The sequence below is a fragment of the Orycteropus afer genome, unplaced genomic scaffold, assembly GCF_000298275.1.
Source record: "Orycteropus afer afer isolate SDZICR_OR568_19922 unplaced genomic scaffold, OryAfe1.0 scaffold00164, whole genome shotgun sequence".
Lineage (NCBI taxonomy): Eukaryota > Metazoa > Chordata > Mammalia > Tubulidentata > Orycteropodidae > Orycteropus > Orycteropus afer.
The window spans coordinates 3085147-3105349 of record NW_006921751.1 but is presented as its reverse complement, the minus strand read 5'-3'; the positions used below and the strand labels follow the sequence as shown (position 1 = coordinate 3105349).

General features: G+C 38.0%; 1 protein-coding gene across 1 annotated transcript in view; it reads left to right on the top strand.

The window, feature by feature from the left end:
- The window catches only part of IFI44L (interferon induced protein 44 like), a 19416-nt gene extending 15478 nt beyond the window's left edge, over positions 1-3938 (top strand). The window contains exons 6-7 of the mRNA XM_042781747.1: positions 3377-3477; positions 3768-3938. Of these exons, the coding sequence (XP_042637681.1) occupies positions 3377-3477; positions 3768-3938 (272 nt within the window). The remainder of the gene's footprint in view (positions 1-3376; positions 3478-3767) is intronic.
- Positions 3939-20203: the final 16265 nt, after the last annotated feature.

Sequence of the window (20203 nt, the reverse complement as noted above, 5' to 3'; positions counted from 1 at the left end):
GGAAACCCAAGGAGGGGTCGCTATGAGTCGGGTCTGACTCTACAGCACATAACAACAACAACAACCACATGTCAAACATTAATACCTTTGTGCTTAACCTGACATTTTATTTTTTGTCCTTTGTTTTTTATTACTTTGTTTTATTTTTCTTGCCTTTCTATAGATTTTTTAAAAAAATCTATTTTCATCTATCTATGTTTTTGCACTTATTTCCTTCTATAGGTTTTTATAGTAGTTACTCTTGGTATTACATTTTGTATACATAACTTATCACAGTCTATTCATATCAACATTTGACTATGTTGACTGAAGGGTAGAAAACTTACCTTACCTTTAAATTTCTTAACTTTCTGCTTTTTAATAGCATAATTGACTCAAATATTTTCTGTACATACACTGAGAGCCATATTAAGCCATTCTTATACTTTTTGCTTCAATTCAAGAAGAAAAACCAAAAACCAAACCAAACTCATTGCAGTCGAGTCAGATCTGACTCACAGCAATCCCTCCTTAGATTTCTGAGGCAGTATCACTATGGAAGTAGATTGGCCAGCCTTCCTTCGGAGGAGTGGCTTGTGGGTTTGAACAGCCAGCCTTCTGGTTAGCAGTCAAATGTCTTAGGCTCTGGCCACCAGAGCTTCTCAAGAAGAAAATGAGAGTCTATTTATTATTTGTGGGAGCTCTGGTAGCATAGTGGCTAAGGCACTTGCCTGCTCACCAGACGGCTGGCGGTTCAACCCCACCAGCCACTCCTCGGAAGGAAGATTGGGCAATCCTACTTCCGTAGTGATACTGCCTCGGAAACCCAAGGAGGGGTCGCTATGAGTCACGGCTGACTTGACGGCACATAACAACAGCAACAATTTATTATTTATTATTATCTAGAAATAGTTTTTTTTCTTTTGTTCTTTCTGCCTTCCTGATAGTCTAAGATAACTCCCCCGCTTTTTTTTTTTTCATAGTGTTCTTATTGTTTCAAGAGCTTCCTTTAGAGGAGTTTTCATAGTTTTCTGTTATCTGAGTATGTCTTTATTTCTCTTTCTTTCATAATTGATAGTATTGCTGAACATAGAGTTATAGATTGAAATTATTTATTTATTATTTTCTTTTCGTGCTTGAAACATGCTTGTCACTTTCTTCAGGTTTCTCTGGTTTCCACTGTCATTAGAATTTTTTCCACTGTGGATAAGATATTGTCTTTTTGCTGTTGACTTTTTGTCTGTTTGTTTTATTTTTAGTTTTCAGAATTTGCTTATGATATCTTGGAATGGATTTCTTTGTTTTGTTCTTTTTGAGGTTAGCTCAACCTCTTGAATCTGTATGTTTATGTCTTTTTCCAAATACGAGGAAATTCTAGCCATGATTTCTTCAAATGCGTTTTCAGCCCCACTCATTTTCTTCTTTCCTTCTGGAACTCTGGAATCATGCATTCTAGATATTTTGCTAGAGTGGCACAGGTTCTTGGATTATTTATTTATTTTTCTATTCGTTCTCTATTGTTCAATGTGTAATTTCTATTGTTATAGCTTCAGATTCACTAATTCTTTCCACTCTTCTGTTGAGTCCATTAAGTTTTTTTTTTTTTGTTTTGGGTTATTGTATTTTTAATTCTAGAATTTCCATTTGGTTCTTTTTCATATCTTCTATTTCTTGGCTTTCTACTTTATCTTTACTTACAAGGATGTCCCTGCTTGGATGTTAAGCATTTTTATAATGGTTGCTTTAAAATTCTTGTCAAATAATTCTAACATTTTTTGTCATATAATCAGTATTGGCATTGGTTGATTGCCTTTTCTCATTTGCATTGAGATTTTCCTGGTTTTGAATATGACAATTCTTTAAAAAAAGTTTAATATACATACCAAAACATACCCTCGTTCAATAATTTATATATATATAGTTCATGACAATTATTACATACTTCACATTTTGTTAGTATTCTCACTCTCTATGCCCATATTGTTTCACTACCCTTACCCTAGACTATCTGCCCCTTAAAGTTCTTATCTGTGTTTTGGCGTTACTGTTGTCTATTTAATGTCATGTAGATATTTCTTTAAAATAGCACAATGCTCAAGGCAAACATTCTTTATTAATGAGCTAAATCATTTAGTTTAAAGACATCTTCATAGGGTAGTTGCAGGTCAAGGCTTAAAAGTCTTTCCAGGCAATACATTCAGGGGTTCATCCAGTCTGTATCATCTTACTATTCCTTCAGTAAAAATTTGAAATTCTGTTCTACATTTTTGTTCCTTTTGTTCAAGATCCAGCTACTATGTCCACATACAGTAATAGTAGTCAGGCACCATCCATTTCTTCTTGTCTCATGACAAAGGAGATAGTGGTTAATGAAGGCAATTAGTTCTGCAGTCCATTTCCTTCTCTCATTCCTGGGTCACCTCTGTTGCTCCATATGGATAGAGACAAATTGTTGTATCTTGAGTGGCTGCTTATAAGGTTCTATGACTCCAGGCACTCTCTACTCACTAAGCTAGAAGGTAGAGCAGAAACTCTAAGTGCAGCATTAGTCCATTTGACTAATAGCTCCATGAAACTATCCACTAAACCCTTGTATCAAGAAAACTATTCCCATGAGATGTGTATTTGTAATTATGTAGTTTGACAGCTGTAGCCTAGAAAATTGATTCCTGATTGTATCTTGGATATTTCGGGTATTATGTTAAGAGTCATTGAATCTTACTTAAATCTTTGTTTGAGCAGGCCTCCTCTAACACTGCACTGGTGAGGGCAAGGGTTTTATATCTCATTACAGACAGAAGTAGGGTGAAAGGACAAGTTCCCTACTACACTTTGTTTGACACTATTGAGTGGAAGGGCTCTTGTGTTACTGCTCATCACTTGCCCTCCATGGACTCCATGACAGTAAGGAGCCACATTATAGCTGAGTGAATGGCGGTAGCAATTTCAAATTTCCATTTGGCTTCCATTGACAAGTAATTCACTCATCTGGTCTCCTTGGTTTTGGAGAGAAAGCAGAAAGTCCTTAGTAATGCTATGAAATCACTGCTTTTATAAATTCTCATGCCCAACCTGTTTCCTGCCTCTCTTTCTTGGGGTTCTTTTTAGTCTCGAGCCTACCTTTTTTCCCCGACAACTGTAAAACACGTTTATTTAGTAAGAGTTTATAATTGCTACTTAGTGTGAATATAATTGCACTTTGAATTCATATCTTATGATGGAAGAAAAAGATCAGCTCTATTATGGGAAGAATTTCAGGCCCTGTATTTATTGGAGCTATTTCACTCCCTGAATCTGAAAATCACTGTACAGTAAGCATCTTTCATACATAATTTATCAACCTGTTAAAATATTGCTGTTTATGATATAAAATGACTGATTTATCTATTTGATATAGGTATAGGATATGTGGTTTTACTTACTAAAGTTAACAATTGGGATGAAATTCTTCAAGATGACTTTCTAAACATGAATAGATCTACTGCTTATCAAAGCCAGGTAAAGAATATTGTTTCTAATCAGATATTATTATAATATTATCACAATCATACTATGTGTGTATGTGTGGTACCCATACATATATTCATTGGTTAATGAAGAATTTGTTCAATAGCTTGATAGATTCAAGTTTGTACCTCACTTTAGAATGATAATGATCTGAATTCTAATTATATTCTGAAGATAGTTTATTAAGCCATTGCATTTTTAGTTTCTTTCTTGGATTGTGTTTAAATTCAGTCAAATTTCAAATACAGGATTTTATGGTTATTAAATATATTTTCCCACAGATAATATGTGTCAGCAAAAAGCTAACAATTCCTATTCCTAACATCTTGATGGTGGACAATTATGCCTCAGAGCGGGAGATGAAGCCCTTAAAGGATGTTGTGATCCTCTCTGTGCTGAGGCAGATGTTGAGGATCACAGATGACTTCTTAGAGGATTTGCCTCTTCAGTAAGTAGGTAATGTTTTCCATTTCTGCTCCTCTCATCAAGTACTGGTATCTTGTGAAAAATTCTAAGCTATTCCTTAGTTAAGGAGCTCTGGTTGCACAGTGATTAAAGCATTTTGCTGTCAACCAAAAGGTTGGTGGTTCTCACCCACCAGCTACTCCATAGGAGAAAGATGAGGGAGTCTGCTTCCATAAAGATTTACTGCTGTTTCTCTTCTGTTTCTTTTGTTTTCAGATGAAATGGCTGCGATGTTACAACTCTGCATGTGACATTGTTAACTATCTGATCTTGACACTTGGCCAAGACTGGATTGGCACGCCTCATTTAGAATGTCTGCTGACAGCCTCCCTCAGACTCTGCTTTTGCCTTCCGTCGCAGACAGTGTCTTGATGGATGGCTCTTTCTAAGATCAGTTGTACTTCAAGTCCAAAAGCCAGCCCTGAGCAGTGGTTGGCCAAAATATCCTCTACCACGAACTACCCTCCACATTTCTTCATCAATTATAATTTAGTTTGTGTAACACCTTTCTAAACCTCTTCATGTGAAATTGATTGTTCCCTTACTTATTCTTCTATAGCATTCTGTAAGAATATTTGCCATGCTGAATAATGATTATATTGTGGTGGAGTAGTGCTTAAGGCATTTGACTGCTAACCAGAGGGCTGGCGGTTCAAACCCATGAACCACTCCTCAGAAGGAAGATTGGGCATTCTGCTTCTGTAGTGAGACTGTCTCAGAAATCCAAGAAGGGGTTGCTATGAGTTGAATTGCCTTGATGGTAGTGAGGTTTTTTGGTTTTTTTTTTTCTTTTTTATGTTTATATAGATGTCTATTTTCCTAGATATATTATGAGTTCTTTGAGAAACAAGGTTTGGATTTTACTGGCATTTGACTGCTAACCAGAAGGCTGATGGTTCAAACCCACTAGCCACTCCTTGGAAGGAAAGTTGAGCAATCTACTTCTGTAGTGATACTGCCTTGGAAACTCAAGAAAGGGTCGCCATGATTTGGATTTGACTCAAGGACAGTAGGTTGTATTAACACAGGTTAGCACAGTAACTGACAGGAACCACAAATACCTTCTCATTCCTTCTCCTCCTACCTCCCTTGAGTGATAGCATGTACTTTAACTTTTTCTCCTGTTAGAACTAAAGACTGGGAAGGAATGAAATGCAGGTGAAGAGAAATGGAACTGAAGGAGGGTAGTTTTTTCATTTATCTCTAATTAAAAATGTAAATTGAATTTAAGCTAATAAAATGAGCAAATATTTTTTATAAACTTTTACTTCTGTGAAAAAAGTTTCTTCCTCTAATGAAAACTCATGCCTCATTTTCATTAAATGAAATTCTCAGTCATTCCAAAGTGGATTGACCAAATAATATGATTTTATATTAGTACAAATCAATAAGAAGGTTGTCTTATATAAATGCCCCCAAAGGATTCTGATCCCCTGAACAGCTTTGGAAGTCAATACTATTTGTACTTAAAAAAAAAAAAAAAAGCCAGAAAATAGTTTAGTTTACAGTGTTTTCTTTTTCTCTAAATCTTTCTTAACTCCTTCCCCTAAATTTCTTAAGTCTGTTTCAAAAAATATACTTAGGCTTCAGTTGTTTATAATCTAGCAATCTAATTCATTTCTAAATATTGTTGTAAAATATATATAGCACACTATTTTCCAATTTAACATTTTTCAGGTGTACAATTTAATGACATTGATTATATTAATCATATTGTGAAACTATTATCTACATCATTACCAAATTTCCCATCACCATAACAGAAACTCACTTCTTAAATAATTATTTCACCTTTATGCCTCCCTCCCATCCCCATTTATTAGTAACCACTAATAAACTTTAGCAGAGGTCAGAAAAAAAGAGGAAGACCCTCAAAGAGATGATTTGACACAGTGGCTACAATGATGGGCTCAATCAACCATAGTAATGATTGTGAGAATGGTACAGTGACAGGAAGTCAGTGTTTCATTCCTTTGTACATAGGGTCACTATGAGTCAGAACTGCATCTATGGCACCTTACAACAAACAATAAAGATCAGCTTCGGTCTCTACACATTTACCCATTTTTGTTATTGCCTATAAGTAAGATCATATAATTTATCCTTTTGTGATTGACTTTTTTAACTCAGCAAAATATGTTCAAAACTCATCAAAGTTGTACCATGTATCAGGACTTCATTTCTCTTTATGGCTTGTTAGTATTCCATTGTATATATGTCCTAAATTTTGTTTATCCCTTCATCCACTGATAGACATTTAGGTTGTTTCTACATTTTGGCTATTGTGAATAGTTCTAAAATGAATGCAATTTACTTTTTATCAGAATCATTCTCTTCCTTTGGGAAGACCTGGGTATTAAAAACAAACAACAAACAAAACCCATTGCTGTTTTTGTCAATTCTGACTCATGGTTACTGCTGTGTTACAGAGCAGAATTGCTCCATAGGATTTTCCTGGCTATAATCTGTAGAGAAGCAAATTGTCAGTTCCTTTTGTAATATGCCATTGGGTAGGTTCAAACCACCAACTTTGAGGTTAGTGTTGTTAGGTGCATACAGTCATCTCTGCCTCATAGCAACCCTAAGTACAGCGAACGAAACATGAACTGGTCATCTGCCAACTGCATGATCCTGGCTATACCTGAGCCCATCATTGTGGTCACTGTGCCAATCCATCTTGTTGAGGGCCTTCCCCTCTTTTGTTGACCGCCCACTTTACCAAGCATGATATCCAACTCCACGGAATATTCTCTTCTTACAGCATGACCAAAGTAGGTGAGACGAAGTCTGGTCATTCTTGCTTCCAAAGAGAATTCTGGCTGCATTTTTTCCAGGACAGATTTGTTAGTTCTTGTAGGAGTTCATGGTACTTTCAGTATTCTTCGTCAGCACCACAGCTCAAAAACATTGACTCTTCTTTGTCTTCCTTATTCATGTCCAACTCTCACATGCATATGAGGCAATTGAAATATCACACCTTGTGTCAAGCACACCTTAGTCCTCAAGGAGATATCTTTGCTTTTCAGAACTTGAAAGAGGTCTTTTGCAGAAGATTTGCCTGGTACTATACGTCCTCTGATGTCTTGACTCCTGCTTCCATTGGAGTTGATTGTAGAACCAAGTAATATGAAGTTTTTGACAACGTCAATATTTTTTTTTTTCCAATTATCATGATGCTGCTTATTGGTCCAGCTGTGAAGATTTTTGTTTTCTTTATATTGACGTGTAATCCATACTGCAAACTGTAATCTTCAATCATCATCAGTAAGAGTTTCAAGTCATCCTCACTCTCAGCAAACAAAGTTGTGTCATCAGCATAATGCAGATTGCTAATGATTCTTCCTCCAATCCTGATGCCACTTCTTCTTCATATAGTCCAGCTTCTCAGATTATTTTCTCAGAATAGAAATTGGGTAATTATGGTGAAAGGACACAACCCTGGCGCAAGCCCTTGATTTTAAACCAAGCAGTGTCCCCTTGCTCTGTTTGAATGACAGCCTCCTGGTGTACGTACAGGTTCCTCATGAGAACTGTTAAGTGTTCTGGAATTCCCATTGTTCTCAATGTTATCCACCATTAGTTATGATTCACACAATTGAATGCTTTTGCATAGTCAATAAAACACAAGTAAACATCTTTCTGGTATCCTTTGCTTTGAGCCAAGATCCATCTGACATTAGCAATGATATCCCTCATTCCATGTCCTCTTCTGAATCCAGTTTGCATTTTTAGAAGTCCTCTGTCAATATACTGCTGCACTGTTTTTGAATTATATTCAGTAAGATTTTACTTTGTGTGTGATATTAATGATAATTTCCACAATCTGTGGGATCACCTTTTTTTGGAGTGGGTACAAATATGGATCTCTTCCAGTCAGTTGGCCAGGTAGCTGTCTTCCAAATCTCTTGGCATAGCTGAGTGAGTGCCTCCAGTGTGGCATTCATTTGTTGAAACATCTCAACAGGTATTCCATCAACTCCTGGAGCCTTGTTTTTTGCCACTTCCTTCAGTGCAGCTTTGACTTCTTCCTTCAATACCATTGGTCCTTGATCATATGCCAGCTCCTGAAATGGAGGTTAGGTTAGTAGTCAAGCACAAAACATTTTTTCCATCCAGATAACTCCTTAGGGCTTCTGTTGGAAAAAGAAATATTTCATAAAATACAGCTGCAAGTGAAGCTGTGATCACATGACTATTCAAGGAGCCAAGATTCACCAAAGAGATGAAGTCCTTAAAAAGATCTAGGAATGAGATAGTTATGGAAATTGAGAAGTAGAGTCAGAATTACACATTGGGAATCTATGTGGAGTAATAACAAAGTGGCTGTGAAATTGATGCAGGAAGCAACAGGTAATAAAAGTAAAATGTAGTTGTCTCTACGTAATCCAGTATGAAAAATAAGTCACAGTCATTGTTGGTGGCGAAAGACTAAAGGTGATTGAAGAGTTTCCATCTCCATCTCTAACTATAAGGCCAAAACTCATATGTATCCATAGTGAAGCCAGTTAAAATCTAGGAAAAATTATGGTGCTGGTAGGTGAGAAATTAGATTCCAGGTGGGACATCTTTTTTTCTATTGAGAGGGATGGTATGAAATGTCCTCATGAAGGGGATAGATACCCTAAATAGATGAGAGAAAATGGGAAGATCAACAGAGATAAGCAATAAGAGAATGTCCATGTGAACCAATATTCTTTGAAAGTATAAATGTTGAGGCAATGTTCCTTCTTTTATTTTTGTGCTACATGATAGCATACCTCCTGATCCTCTAGCACTATACTGCTTTGGGAACATTTAAATATTTACTGGGGCTAAATATATGTTTAGATTTCACATTGAAAAAGATCGGTGAAGGTAACCTCATAAAGGAGGAAGGAGAGGCCTTTCTGAGAGGGTGACTATGGATTCCTCTGATCTTTCTTCACCACCCTGAGGGATAGTGGAATTTATAAATTTGCCATATAGGTTACATTATAGAAGACATCCAGGATCTTTGAAACTTTACATAATTTACAATAAAACCCAGTCAAAGTCCCTAAACATTTAGCAAAATAGTGCTAGGGCACATAGGGAATGAAGCGTGCTTTTTTATTTTATTTTTTTAATTGTGATTTGGGTGAAAGTTTACAGAGCGAATTCACTTTCCATACAGCAACTCACTTTGTCTCATTGACTGAAATTCCCCACAATGCAACTGCTCCCCTCCCACTTTCTCCCCATAGTTACCCCTTCTTTGTGTCCTTCCCTCCAATGCTCTCCTGCCCCCGGAGCTGTCTCCCTGTTCGCTCTCACTGCCACAGCCATAGGTCATTTCCCGGTCAGGGAAGCCTTTCTTCAGGGAGCTCTGGTGGCATAGTGTCTAAGACAATTGACTGCTAATCAGAGGGTTGGCACTTCAAATCCCAGAGCCACTCCTCAGAAGGAAGGTTGCACGATCTACTTCTGGAGTGATACTGCCTCAGAAATCCAAGGAGGGATCGCTATGAGTCGGATCCAACTCGAGGACAGTGAGATTTTTTTTTTTCTTTGGTTGTGTCCCTCCCTCCCATGCACTCCTGCCCCCTGAGCTGTCTCCCTATGCATACACAGCCCTTCTATTCTTCCATGATACTTCTCTCCAAGAAGTGTATCTACCTAATGCACATATTCACCTCATATACCTTTCCTTTTTTTTGGCTGGAAGCCACAGGAGTGGTCTGAAGAGCAGCTAGGGGCCATAGTCTCAGGGGTTCTATCAGGCTCTACCTGCCCAGCAAACCTGGTCCCTTTCTAAAATTTTTTAATCATTTGAGTTTTGTTCCACATTGTTCTCCCTCTCTATCCAGGATCTCCTACATAGATACCCCTCCAAGTAAGTGGCTGACAGTTGTAGGTGGGTACCATCTAATTCTTCTGGTCTCATAGTTGTAAGGCTGAAAAACACATGGTGTACCAGTCACTTGGACTAATTTTCTCGATGAATCTTTGGTTTTCTTCATTCTTTTTTGCTCTGGACCAGGTGAGACCCATCCTTGCATCTAGATGGCCACATGCCAGCTTTTAAGATCCCAGTGACTACTCATCAAAGTAGGATGTGGAACAAAGTTTTTGTGTAGTATGTTATGCCAATTGAGCTTGATGTCCCCTGCGACTATGGTCCCAAGCCCACAGGTCCAACTACTCGATTCCTCTGCATAGCTGGCTGTGACCAAGAAGTGACTGCAAACTTGCCCCTTGTCTGCTCTACTGTATACCTGGGAATTCTTACAGAACATACAAACACACATTTCTATATTTGTAGAAACATTGTCTGCCAACCCTATACATAGTCTTGGGCACACTCCCCCCTCATAGACATACTTAATAGTTCAGCCTGTCCACTCATCTATCCACTCATAGATCAATGTTTACCTTCACTGACAATGCAGTACTGTATGTGCATATAGGTTCATCTTTGCTGTCTGTTCCTCCCATGCACCTCTCTATGTCTTCCTCTTCCTCACTGCCACTGTGTTGATACTCACATTTGATACATTGCCCTTCTCTTCACTGGAATCAATACTTGTCTCTAGCTATCTAACAGTGTTTCCCGCCTCCCTTCCCAGCCCTGCTAACAACAAAGAAAATTTCCTTCCATATATAAATCCTTCCTTGCCTTTTTACAATAACAGACTAATACAATATCTTTCCTTTTGTGATTGACTTATTTCACTCAGCATAATTTCCTCCAAGTTCATCTATGTCATGCAGTGTTTTGCAGATTCAACTTTATTCTTTAGTGTTGCAAAGTATTCCATTGTGTGTATGTACCATAGTTTGGTTATCCATTCCTCAGTTGATGGACACCTAGGTTGTTTCCATCTTTTGGCTATTGTAAATAGTGCTGCGATGAACATGGGTGTGCATATATCTGTTCATGTCCCAGCTCTCATTTTTTTAGGATGTATACCTAGTAATGGAATGGCTGGGTCAAGTGGTATTTCTAATTCCAACTTTTTAAGGAATCATCATACTGCTTTCCACAGTGGTTTTGTCATTTGATGGTTCCACCAGCAGTGGATGAGAGTCCCAATCCCTCCACATCCTTGCCAGCATTTGTTATCTTCTGTCTTGTTGAACTTTGCTACTAGTGCAGGGGCAAGATAGTATCTCATTGTCATTTTGATTTGCATCTCTCTAGGAGCTCTGGTAGTGTAGTGCCTAAGGCACTTGATGGCTAACCAGAAGGCTGGCAGTTCAAACCCACCAGCCACTCCTCAGAAGGAAGGTTGGGCAATCTACTTCTGTAGTGATATCATCTTGGAAACCCAAGAAGGGGTCGCTATGAGTCAGGTCTGACTTGATGGCACATAACAACAACAAACAACAATGGCTAATGATTATGAGCATTTCTTCAAATGTTTGTTGGCCACATGAATATCCTCTTTGATGAAGTGTCTATTCATGCCTTCTGCCCATTTTTAAATTGGACTGTTAATCTTTTTGTTGTTGAGGTATTGGAGTTTTCTATAAATTTTAGAGATAAGTCCCTTATCACACATGTCATTGCTGAATATTTTTTCCCAATCTGTAGGTTCTCTTTTGATTCTTTTGCAGAAGTCTTGGGTAGCATGTAAAAATTTAATTTTTAAAATGTCTCATTCATCTAGTTCCTCTTCTGCTGTATGTGCCTGTTATGCTTGACAGTCTATTCATGCCATATATTAGGGCCCCTAAATTTGCCCCTAGTTTTTCCCCAAGGAATTTTATGGTTTTAAGATTCACATTCAAGTGTTTGATCCATCTATCCTTAGTTTTTGTGTATGGTGTGAGGTACAGATCTTGTTTCATTGATTTGTAAATGGATAGCCAATTTTGTCAGCACCATTCATTAAATGGACAATCTGAGAATGAAGCATGCTTTTAATGAGTGATAAAGTACCATCCTAAAATGAAAAGGATGTTATGGAGACTGTTTAAGTATTGATGCTAGAGCCTTTTGGAAGGGAGATCTTTGCCTTACAAAGTGACTATTTCTGATAGATATTTGTAGCATTCTACAAATTCATTCAGCATCAACCTTAAAAAATACCAAGAGATGGTAGTTGGGTGGGTGAGACTGTGTTTTGCTTAGAAACATAATTTTGAAGATTATCGTATTACTTCTTTGAAAGAAGGTGATGGTTGGTAGTGGTTGCTGTCGAGTAGATTTCAACTTGTAGCATCCCCACATGTGCAGAGTAAAACTACTCCAAAGAGTTTTCAAGGTTGTGTCCCTTTGAAAACAGATTGCCAGTCTTGTATTACAAGGTGCTTCTGGATGGTATTGAATCACCAACTTTTTGGCTAATGGTTGAGTGCTTAGCCATTATGACACTCGGCCAACCTTTCAGAAAGAAAGTAGGTACTTAATTTATATAACAAAAAAATTAGGGACCTCAAGTAAACCTGAGATACTTCAGAGGCCAACAGGCTTATAACTAATCACCTACAAAAGACAAATTTTAATCTGATGGTAAAGTAACCACATGATGGTCACATGACTGAAGTTTTCATAGTGGTCTTAAAACCACAATTTAGAAGGCCCCAAATCCCATCTCTAATGTGAGAGGCACTGGGTCAATTTGAGGAGGACGTTAGATTAAGTAGATTTGATTTTTGCCATCAATCTAAGAAAGATGGAAAGTGACATGGCAGTTTCAAACCCTTGCAAAATCTTTATCTGGTGTTGGAGAAAATGCAGACCAATAGAGCTAGCCAGACACTAGAGTTAGGGTTATAGACATTATCCACCTGCAACTGCCCTCCTTCAACAGAGCTGGCACAAATAGACTCAAGCTGTCTCAGGCTCCAGGACAGGAAGAGCAGTGTAAGAAAAACTGAAAGTAGAGATTGCAAGAGTAGGTGTCGGGATGTGGGGAAGACTGACAAGCTATGCTGAATAATGGTGTAAATAATTATAATTATTATGGTTTTTAAACAACTGATTTCTTTTGTAATTTCCATGATAATATCCATGATAATGTCTGTCTGAGATTTTTAAAAATTTAAGAAAATATATACCTAAATCTCTGGACTCACCCATTTGCCTTTCCATTTGATAGTATAGTGCGGAAGTAACTCGAATGTGAGTAGACTACTGGAATTTAAATAAGTATACCAACATAAGTGAAATTATGATACTCTGAGTGTACGAGACCTTGGTATATCTGGTAAGTAATCAGTAGTTCAATTCTCAGTGTTAGATTTGAGAGAGTAGGCCAGGGGATTAAAAAAAAAAAAAAAAAAAAACCAATGAATTATCTACGTGGTTGCATGGTTGGACTCTGGAATTTTCAAGACAGTCTCATCCAAATCAATTATTGTGCTTTTCTTTTCTGACTTTCTTTTCTTGTTGTTCTTCCTTCCATTTCCCAGAGTCATTCACACTGTTCTTCTTAGAATTAGGATGGAATCAGAAAGTGAAAAAATGAAAATGAAGGAGTATTTAGACTTTTTAACTTCAATAATAGATTCTCTGGAATCAAGAGAATAGAATTCGTTACTATGGTACTATAGATTAAAAAGGTAATAGCAGGAAAGGTTCTCTGGATTTCTGGATTGCCTATAAGACACTCATTCTGGGAAGTTGGGAGGAAGAGAAACTGGACATAAATAGAAGAGAGAGGAACAGAACTGCAGGGGTGGCGGGGCAAACGGAAAGCAGTGGTCAGCCTAGGGAGACTTCTGAATACCATGTGCTGGGGCTAAAGTCAAAGTACTGCATGGAAGTCAGGCAACATGTCCAAAATCTTCATACCCATTCCAGAAAACCCAATATTTCAGCTGGTGGTGAAGAAATGTTAGTTGTGAGTTTTAATATGACCTGTGGTTCTTATGTTAATAATTATCCAGCGGAAGGACCTACCTCTGTCTTGAGAGCTAGTTGAGTCCTATCTGAACAGTGGGATCATACCCATTTACATTGACCCAAGATACAAGGAATCCACCCAACATGTAGGGTGGGGTTCTAGACCCTGAAATACTAATGGAAGTACGGAAAGAGGAGCCCTAACACAAGATGTTTGGTGGCACTTATCACACCTGTGAGCTTGTCAGGAGCGTTTATGGTTTCCAGAGACTGAGCGCTTGAAATTTTGGGGAGACTTTTTTTTTTTTTAAAGATTCTGGTTTATTTAAATGACATAATTTATTTGGGAATACTCTGCACCATCATGAGCAGTGGTTACCTCGGCTGTTGGATCATTTGTGAGGAGGCAGATGTGAAACTTTGCCTTGATAAATGCCAGTTCTCCAGCATCTCTTGAAAAAATAAGAAATAAAGAGTAACTACAAAATGATCTCTCCTCCCATTTTTATATCTTGTTCCATTATCATTAAGGGGCTAAGCCTTTTTTATTTTGGTTCAATGAATGATACAGGGGATTTATTAAATATTACTCTAAGATTCTCAAGGTCCTTATTGAACTGGCAGGTGTTGTTCAGACCCTTGATAGACCAGCTTAAGTCTGAGTCCTTTAGTCTTCAAAATGAGAAAGAGTCTCTCCTGCCCTTTTGAGCCTGTCAGACAGCACTTGGACCTTACCATAAAAAGGTGTTCACACAGTGATTACCGTACACTTTACATTTGCTGGTCTCCAAAAGCCTTACTTATTACCCAGTGTCCTCTGCCACAGCTTTTCCAAAACCTTTCCATGTATCTCTGGTAGGTCAACCTTGAAGCCTTCCTTAGCACCTGCAGCCATGGTGAGAGAAGTTTAAGTGAAATCTCTAAGATTCTGAAACGATTGGCCAAATTGACAAGGGGACCTCTCCATTGGGCAAGAAAATAGAGGAATAGAATAGTGCACCTTGGAAGGTTCATTATGACCAAGGCAGGAGGCTGCCCTTAGCATGCTTGTGAGCAGAGGCTACAGTGTATAAAATAGCTTTGTGGAGACAGCTTTTCTGAAGCATTACTTCTTTGTTGCAGTCAAGCTATATTCTCCACATCTAGCATGTTCCCAGCATTGGCAGTGAGGTAGGACCACCAACCAAAAGCTTTCTCCACAGTAAGATAAGGCCACCATCAAATTTCTACTTCCCTTAAAAGAGAGTGAGTTTTTCAGGGTGTACAGATAGAGGAGGCTTTGAAGGGAAGAGCTCTGCTATTTAATGTAATTGACCACTCTCTCTTTCACTTGGCTTCTGAGATGACTCACTTTTCTGTTTTTTTCTACTTTTCTATCAACAACTTCTTAGTCTTCTTTGTACACTCTCTCTCTTTTTTTTTTTTTTTTCCATATGTGATCCCTAAAAGTTCTGAGGTATCAGAGCAGGCAGGTCTTGGTTCATGTTGTTGTTGTCATTAGGTGCCATCAAGATTTTTCTGACTCTTAACAGTCCTAGGTACAACAGAAAGAAGTACTGCCTAGGCCTGTGCTATGCCTGAGCCCATCATTGTAGGCACTGTGTCAATCTATCTCTTTGAAGTTTTTGTCCTTTTTTGCTGAACCTCTACTTTATCAAACATGATGTACTTCTCCAGGGACTGGTCTCTCCTGATAACATGTCCTAAGTAAATGAAATGAAGTCTTGCCATCCTTGCTTCTAAGGAGAATTCTGGCTACACTTTCTCCAACACAGATTTGTTTATTGTTCTGGTAGTCCATGGTATAGTCATATTCTTCACCAACACCATAAATCAAATGTATCAATTCTTTTTCAGTGTTCCTTACCTATTGTCTAGTTTTCACATGCATATGGGCTTGATTTATAAGAGTGTTCTTATTAATCAAAACTCATTCTTCAATTTAAATATCAGATATAAATCCAATATAAATAGACCTAAAGTAATATATGCTGATCACTATCAAATATAATCACAAATTCTCTTTTCCTGATCTCTAACCTCATATAATCACTTATATATTTAGTAGAAAACAGAACAATGGATTTCTCATCAACACATCTTATTTCAGTACACTTATCTCAATAAATAGCCCCATCATTTATCCAGTCCTCAAACTAAAAATCCTTGAAGTAATACTAAATTATTATCCTTCTTTCATTTCTCCCTCACTCCATATCCATCCCTGGTTTCCAACAACTAAGGGAGATGAATTTGTCTGTCAGTTTGTCATACTGTGGTGGCTTTCATGTTGCTGTGAGGCTTAAGGCGATGCCACTACTGTTTCAAAAGCCAGCAGGGTAGCTCATGGTGCACAGGTTTCAATGCAATTTACAGACTGAGACAGACTAGGAATGAGAAAGAGGCCATCCACTTCCCAAAGAACTGGCCCAGGAAAACCTTCTGAATAGCAGAGAAACACTGTCTGATACATGACTGGACAACTTTATGAATAGCCTGGAAACATTGTCTGATATAGTGCAGGAAGATGAGCTCCATAGGTCAGAAAGCACTCAAAATAGGACTGGGAAGGAACTGCCTTATCAGAGTAGAACAATCTTAATGATATGGATAAAGTAAAGCTTTTGGGACCTCCATTTGTTGATGTGGCATGGTTCATATTGAGGAAAAACAGCTGCAAACATCCATTAATAAGAGGAAGAAAGAATGTACAAAGTATGAATCTAGGAAAATTGGAAGTTGTCAAAAATGAATGGAACCCATAAAGATTGATATCCTAGGTATTAGTGAGCTAAAATGGACCAGTTTGGGCCATTTTGAATCAGACAGCCATATGATCTATTATGCCAGGAATGATAATTTGAAGAGGAATAGCATGGTGTTCATCATCACAAAAGAGTGTTTCAAGATCTTTCCTGAAGTACAATGCTGTCAGTGATAGGATGATATCCATACACCTACAAGGAAGACCAGTTACTACTACTATTATTCAAATTTACCCACCACCACTAAAGCCAAAGATGAGGAAACTGAAGATTTTACCAACTTCTTCAGTCTGATGACCAAACATGCAATCAAGATGTGTTGATTATCACTGGTGATTGGAATACAAAAGTTGGAGACAAAGAAGAATCACCAGTAGTTGGAAAATGTGGTCTTGGTGATAGAAACAATGCTGGGGATAGCATGATAGAATATTGCAAAAACAATGACTTATTCATTGTAAATACCTTTTTTCAACAACACAAATGGTGGCAATACACGTGCAATTTGCCAGATGGAGTACCTAAGAATCAGATTGACTATATCTGTGGCAAGAGGCAATGGAAAAGCTCAATATCCTCAGCCAAAACAAGGCCAGGAGCTGATTGTGGAAAAGACCATCAACTGCTCATATGCAAGTTCAACTTGAAGTTGAAGACATTTAAAACAAGTTCATGAGAGCCAAAATATGATCTTGAATATATCTCTTCTGAATTTAGAAAGCATTTAAAGAATAGATTTGATGCACTGAAAACCAGTGACCAAAAACCAGAAGAATTGTGGAATGGCATCAAGGACATCATCTATGAAGAATGCAAGAAGTCACTAAAAATGAGAGAAAGGAAGAAAAGACCAAAATGGATGTCAGAAGAGACTCAGAAACTTGCCCTTGAGTGAAGAGTAACTAAACCAAGTGGAAGAAATGACAAGATAAAAGAGCTGAACAAAAATTCCAAAGAGCAGCTTGAATAGACAAAGCCTATTACTATAATGAAATGTGCAAAGACTTGGAGTTAGAAAACCCAAAGGGAAGAACACACTCAGTATTTCTCAAGCTGAAAGAACTGAGGAAAAAAAATAAGCCTCAAGTTGCAATATTGAAAGATTCTATGGGCAAAATATTGAATGATGCAGGAAACATCAAAAGAAAATGGAAGGAATACACAGACTCACTGTACCAAAAATAACTGGTTGATCTTCATCCATGTCAGGAGGTGGTATATGTTCAAGAACTAATGGTATTGAAGGAAGAAGTTGAAGCTGCACTGAAGGAATTGATGAAAAACAGGCTCTGAGAATTGATGGAATACCCATTGAAATGTTTCAAAAAATGGATGCCCTGCTGGAGACACCCAATTGGCTATACCAAGAGATTTAGAAGACAGCTACCTGGTCAACTGACTGGAAGAGAGCCATATTTAAACCCATTTCAAAGAAAGGTGATCTGACAGGATGTGGAAGTTATCGAACAAGATTGTTAATATCACATGCAAGTAAAATTTTACTGAAGATAATTCAAAAGTGGTTAAAGCAGTATATTGACAGAGAACTTCCAGAAATGCAAGCTGGATTCAGAAGAGGAGGTGGAATGAAGGATATCATTGCTGATGTCAGATCGATCACGGCTCAAAGCGAAGAATACAAGAAAGATATTTACTTGTGTTTTATTGACTATGCAAAAGCATTTGATTGTGTGGATCATAACAAATTGTGGATAACCTTGAGAAGAATGGGAATTCCAGAACATTTAATTGTTCTGATGAGGAACATGTACCTAGATCAGGAGGCTATCATTCAAACCGAACAAGAGGACCCACCATGGTTTAAAATCAAGAAAGGGAGTGTGTCAGGGTTATATCCTTTCACCATACCTATTCAATCTATATGCTGAGCAAATAATCCAAGAAACTGGACTACATGAAGAAGAAAGTGGCATCAGGATTGGAGGAAGAATCATTAACAACCTGTGATACGCTGATGACACAACTTTGCTTGCTGAAAGTGAAGATAACTTGAAGCATTTATTGATGATGACTGAAGAATACAATCTGCAATATGGATTACATCTCAACATAAAGCAAACAAAACTGGACTAATAAGCAGCATCATGATAAATGGAGAAAAGATTGAAGTTGTTAAAGAGTTCACATTGCTTGGTTCTACATTTGACGCCAATGGAAGCAGCAGTCAGAACATCGGATGACATATAGCACTGGGCAAATGGGCTGCAGCGGACCTCTTTCAAGTGCTGAAGAGGAAAGATGTTTCCTTGAGGACTAGGGTGCACCCGACACAAGCCATGGTATTTTCAATCACCTCATATGCATGTGAGAGCTTGCCAATGAATGAGGAAGACCAAAGAGGAGTCAATGCTTTTGAGTCCTGGTTTTGGTGAAGAATGCTGAAAAGTACCATGGACTGCTGAAAGAACTAACAAATCTGTCCTGGAGCAAGTGCAGCCAGAATGCTCCTTGGAAGCAAGAATGACCAGACTTCATTTCACATTACTTTGGTCATGTTGTCAGAGGGACTGTTCTCTGGAGAAGGATGTCATGCTTGGTAAGGTGCAGGGTAAACGGAAGAGTGGAAGGCCCTTAATGAGATGGATTGACACAGTGGCAGCAGCCATGGGTTCAACTGTAGCAAGGATGGTGGAGCTGGTGCAGGACTGGGTGGTGTTTTATTCTGCTGTGCATAGTGTCGCTACGAGTCGGAGACGACTCAACAGCACCTAACAACAACCATATCCAGCCCAACAGTAAATTTTCTTACCTATACAGTGGTACAGTGGTTAAATAAAATGCTAGGCTGCTAACTGAAAGGGTGGCAGTTTGAACCTATCAGCCACTCAATGGCAGAAAGATGTGGCAGTCTGCATCTGTACAGATACACAGCCTTAGAAACCCAATAAAGCAATTCTATTCTGACTTACGGGGCACTATTCTGTTGGAATTGACTTGATGGTAGTGGGTTTTTTGGCTCATATATGTGCATGTGTGTGCCCTACTGGCTTTGTTTCTCTAGAGAACTCTTAGGAATATAGTAAGGTTTATTGAGCATACAAAGCAGTGCACGTATTTCAAGTGTACAATTTTGACAAATGTATATACCTATGAAACCATCACGGCTCTATTTTCACTTAGGTTATAGCACAAATAGCTCAAATATTGGTTCTGCAATTCAGCAGTAAAATGACATCTGAAAAAATAATTCAAATCCAAAATGCTCAGTTTGTTTATCTGAACTCTGAAGATAATATTGACATCATTCTCATTAGGTTACCAAAATGAATCAATGACAGGAAAAAACTAAAACCAAACTCACTGCCATTGAGTCAATTCTGACTCCTAGCGACCCCCTTTGGGTTTTTGAGGAGGTAAATCTTTACAGAAGTAGATTGCCTAGCCTTTTTTCTGCAGAGTGGCTGGTGTGTTTGAACCGCCAGCCTTCTGGATAGCGGTCAAATGCCTTAGGCAATACAACACCAGAGCTCCTTAAATGACAGGAAAGTGTGTGAAAAATAATTAGCATATAATAACTTCTGGTATTTTTTTTATCTTTTTTTTTTTTGTTTAATTGTGATTTGGGCGAAGATTTACAGAGCAAATTCACTTTCCATACAGCAGTTCACATATACTTTGTCTCTTGTCATTGACCACAGTTTACCACAATGCAACAGCT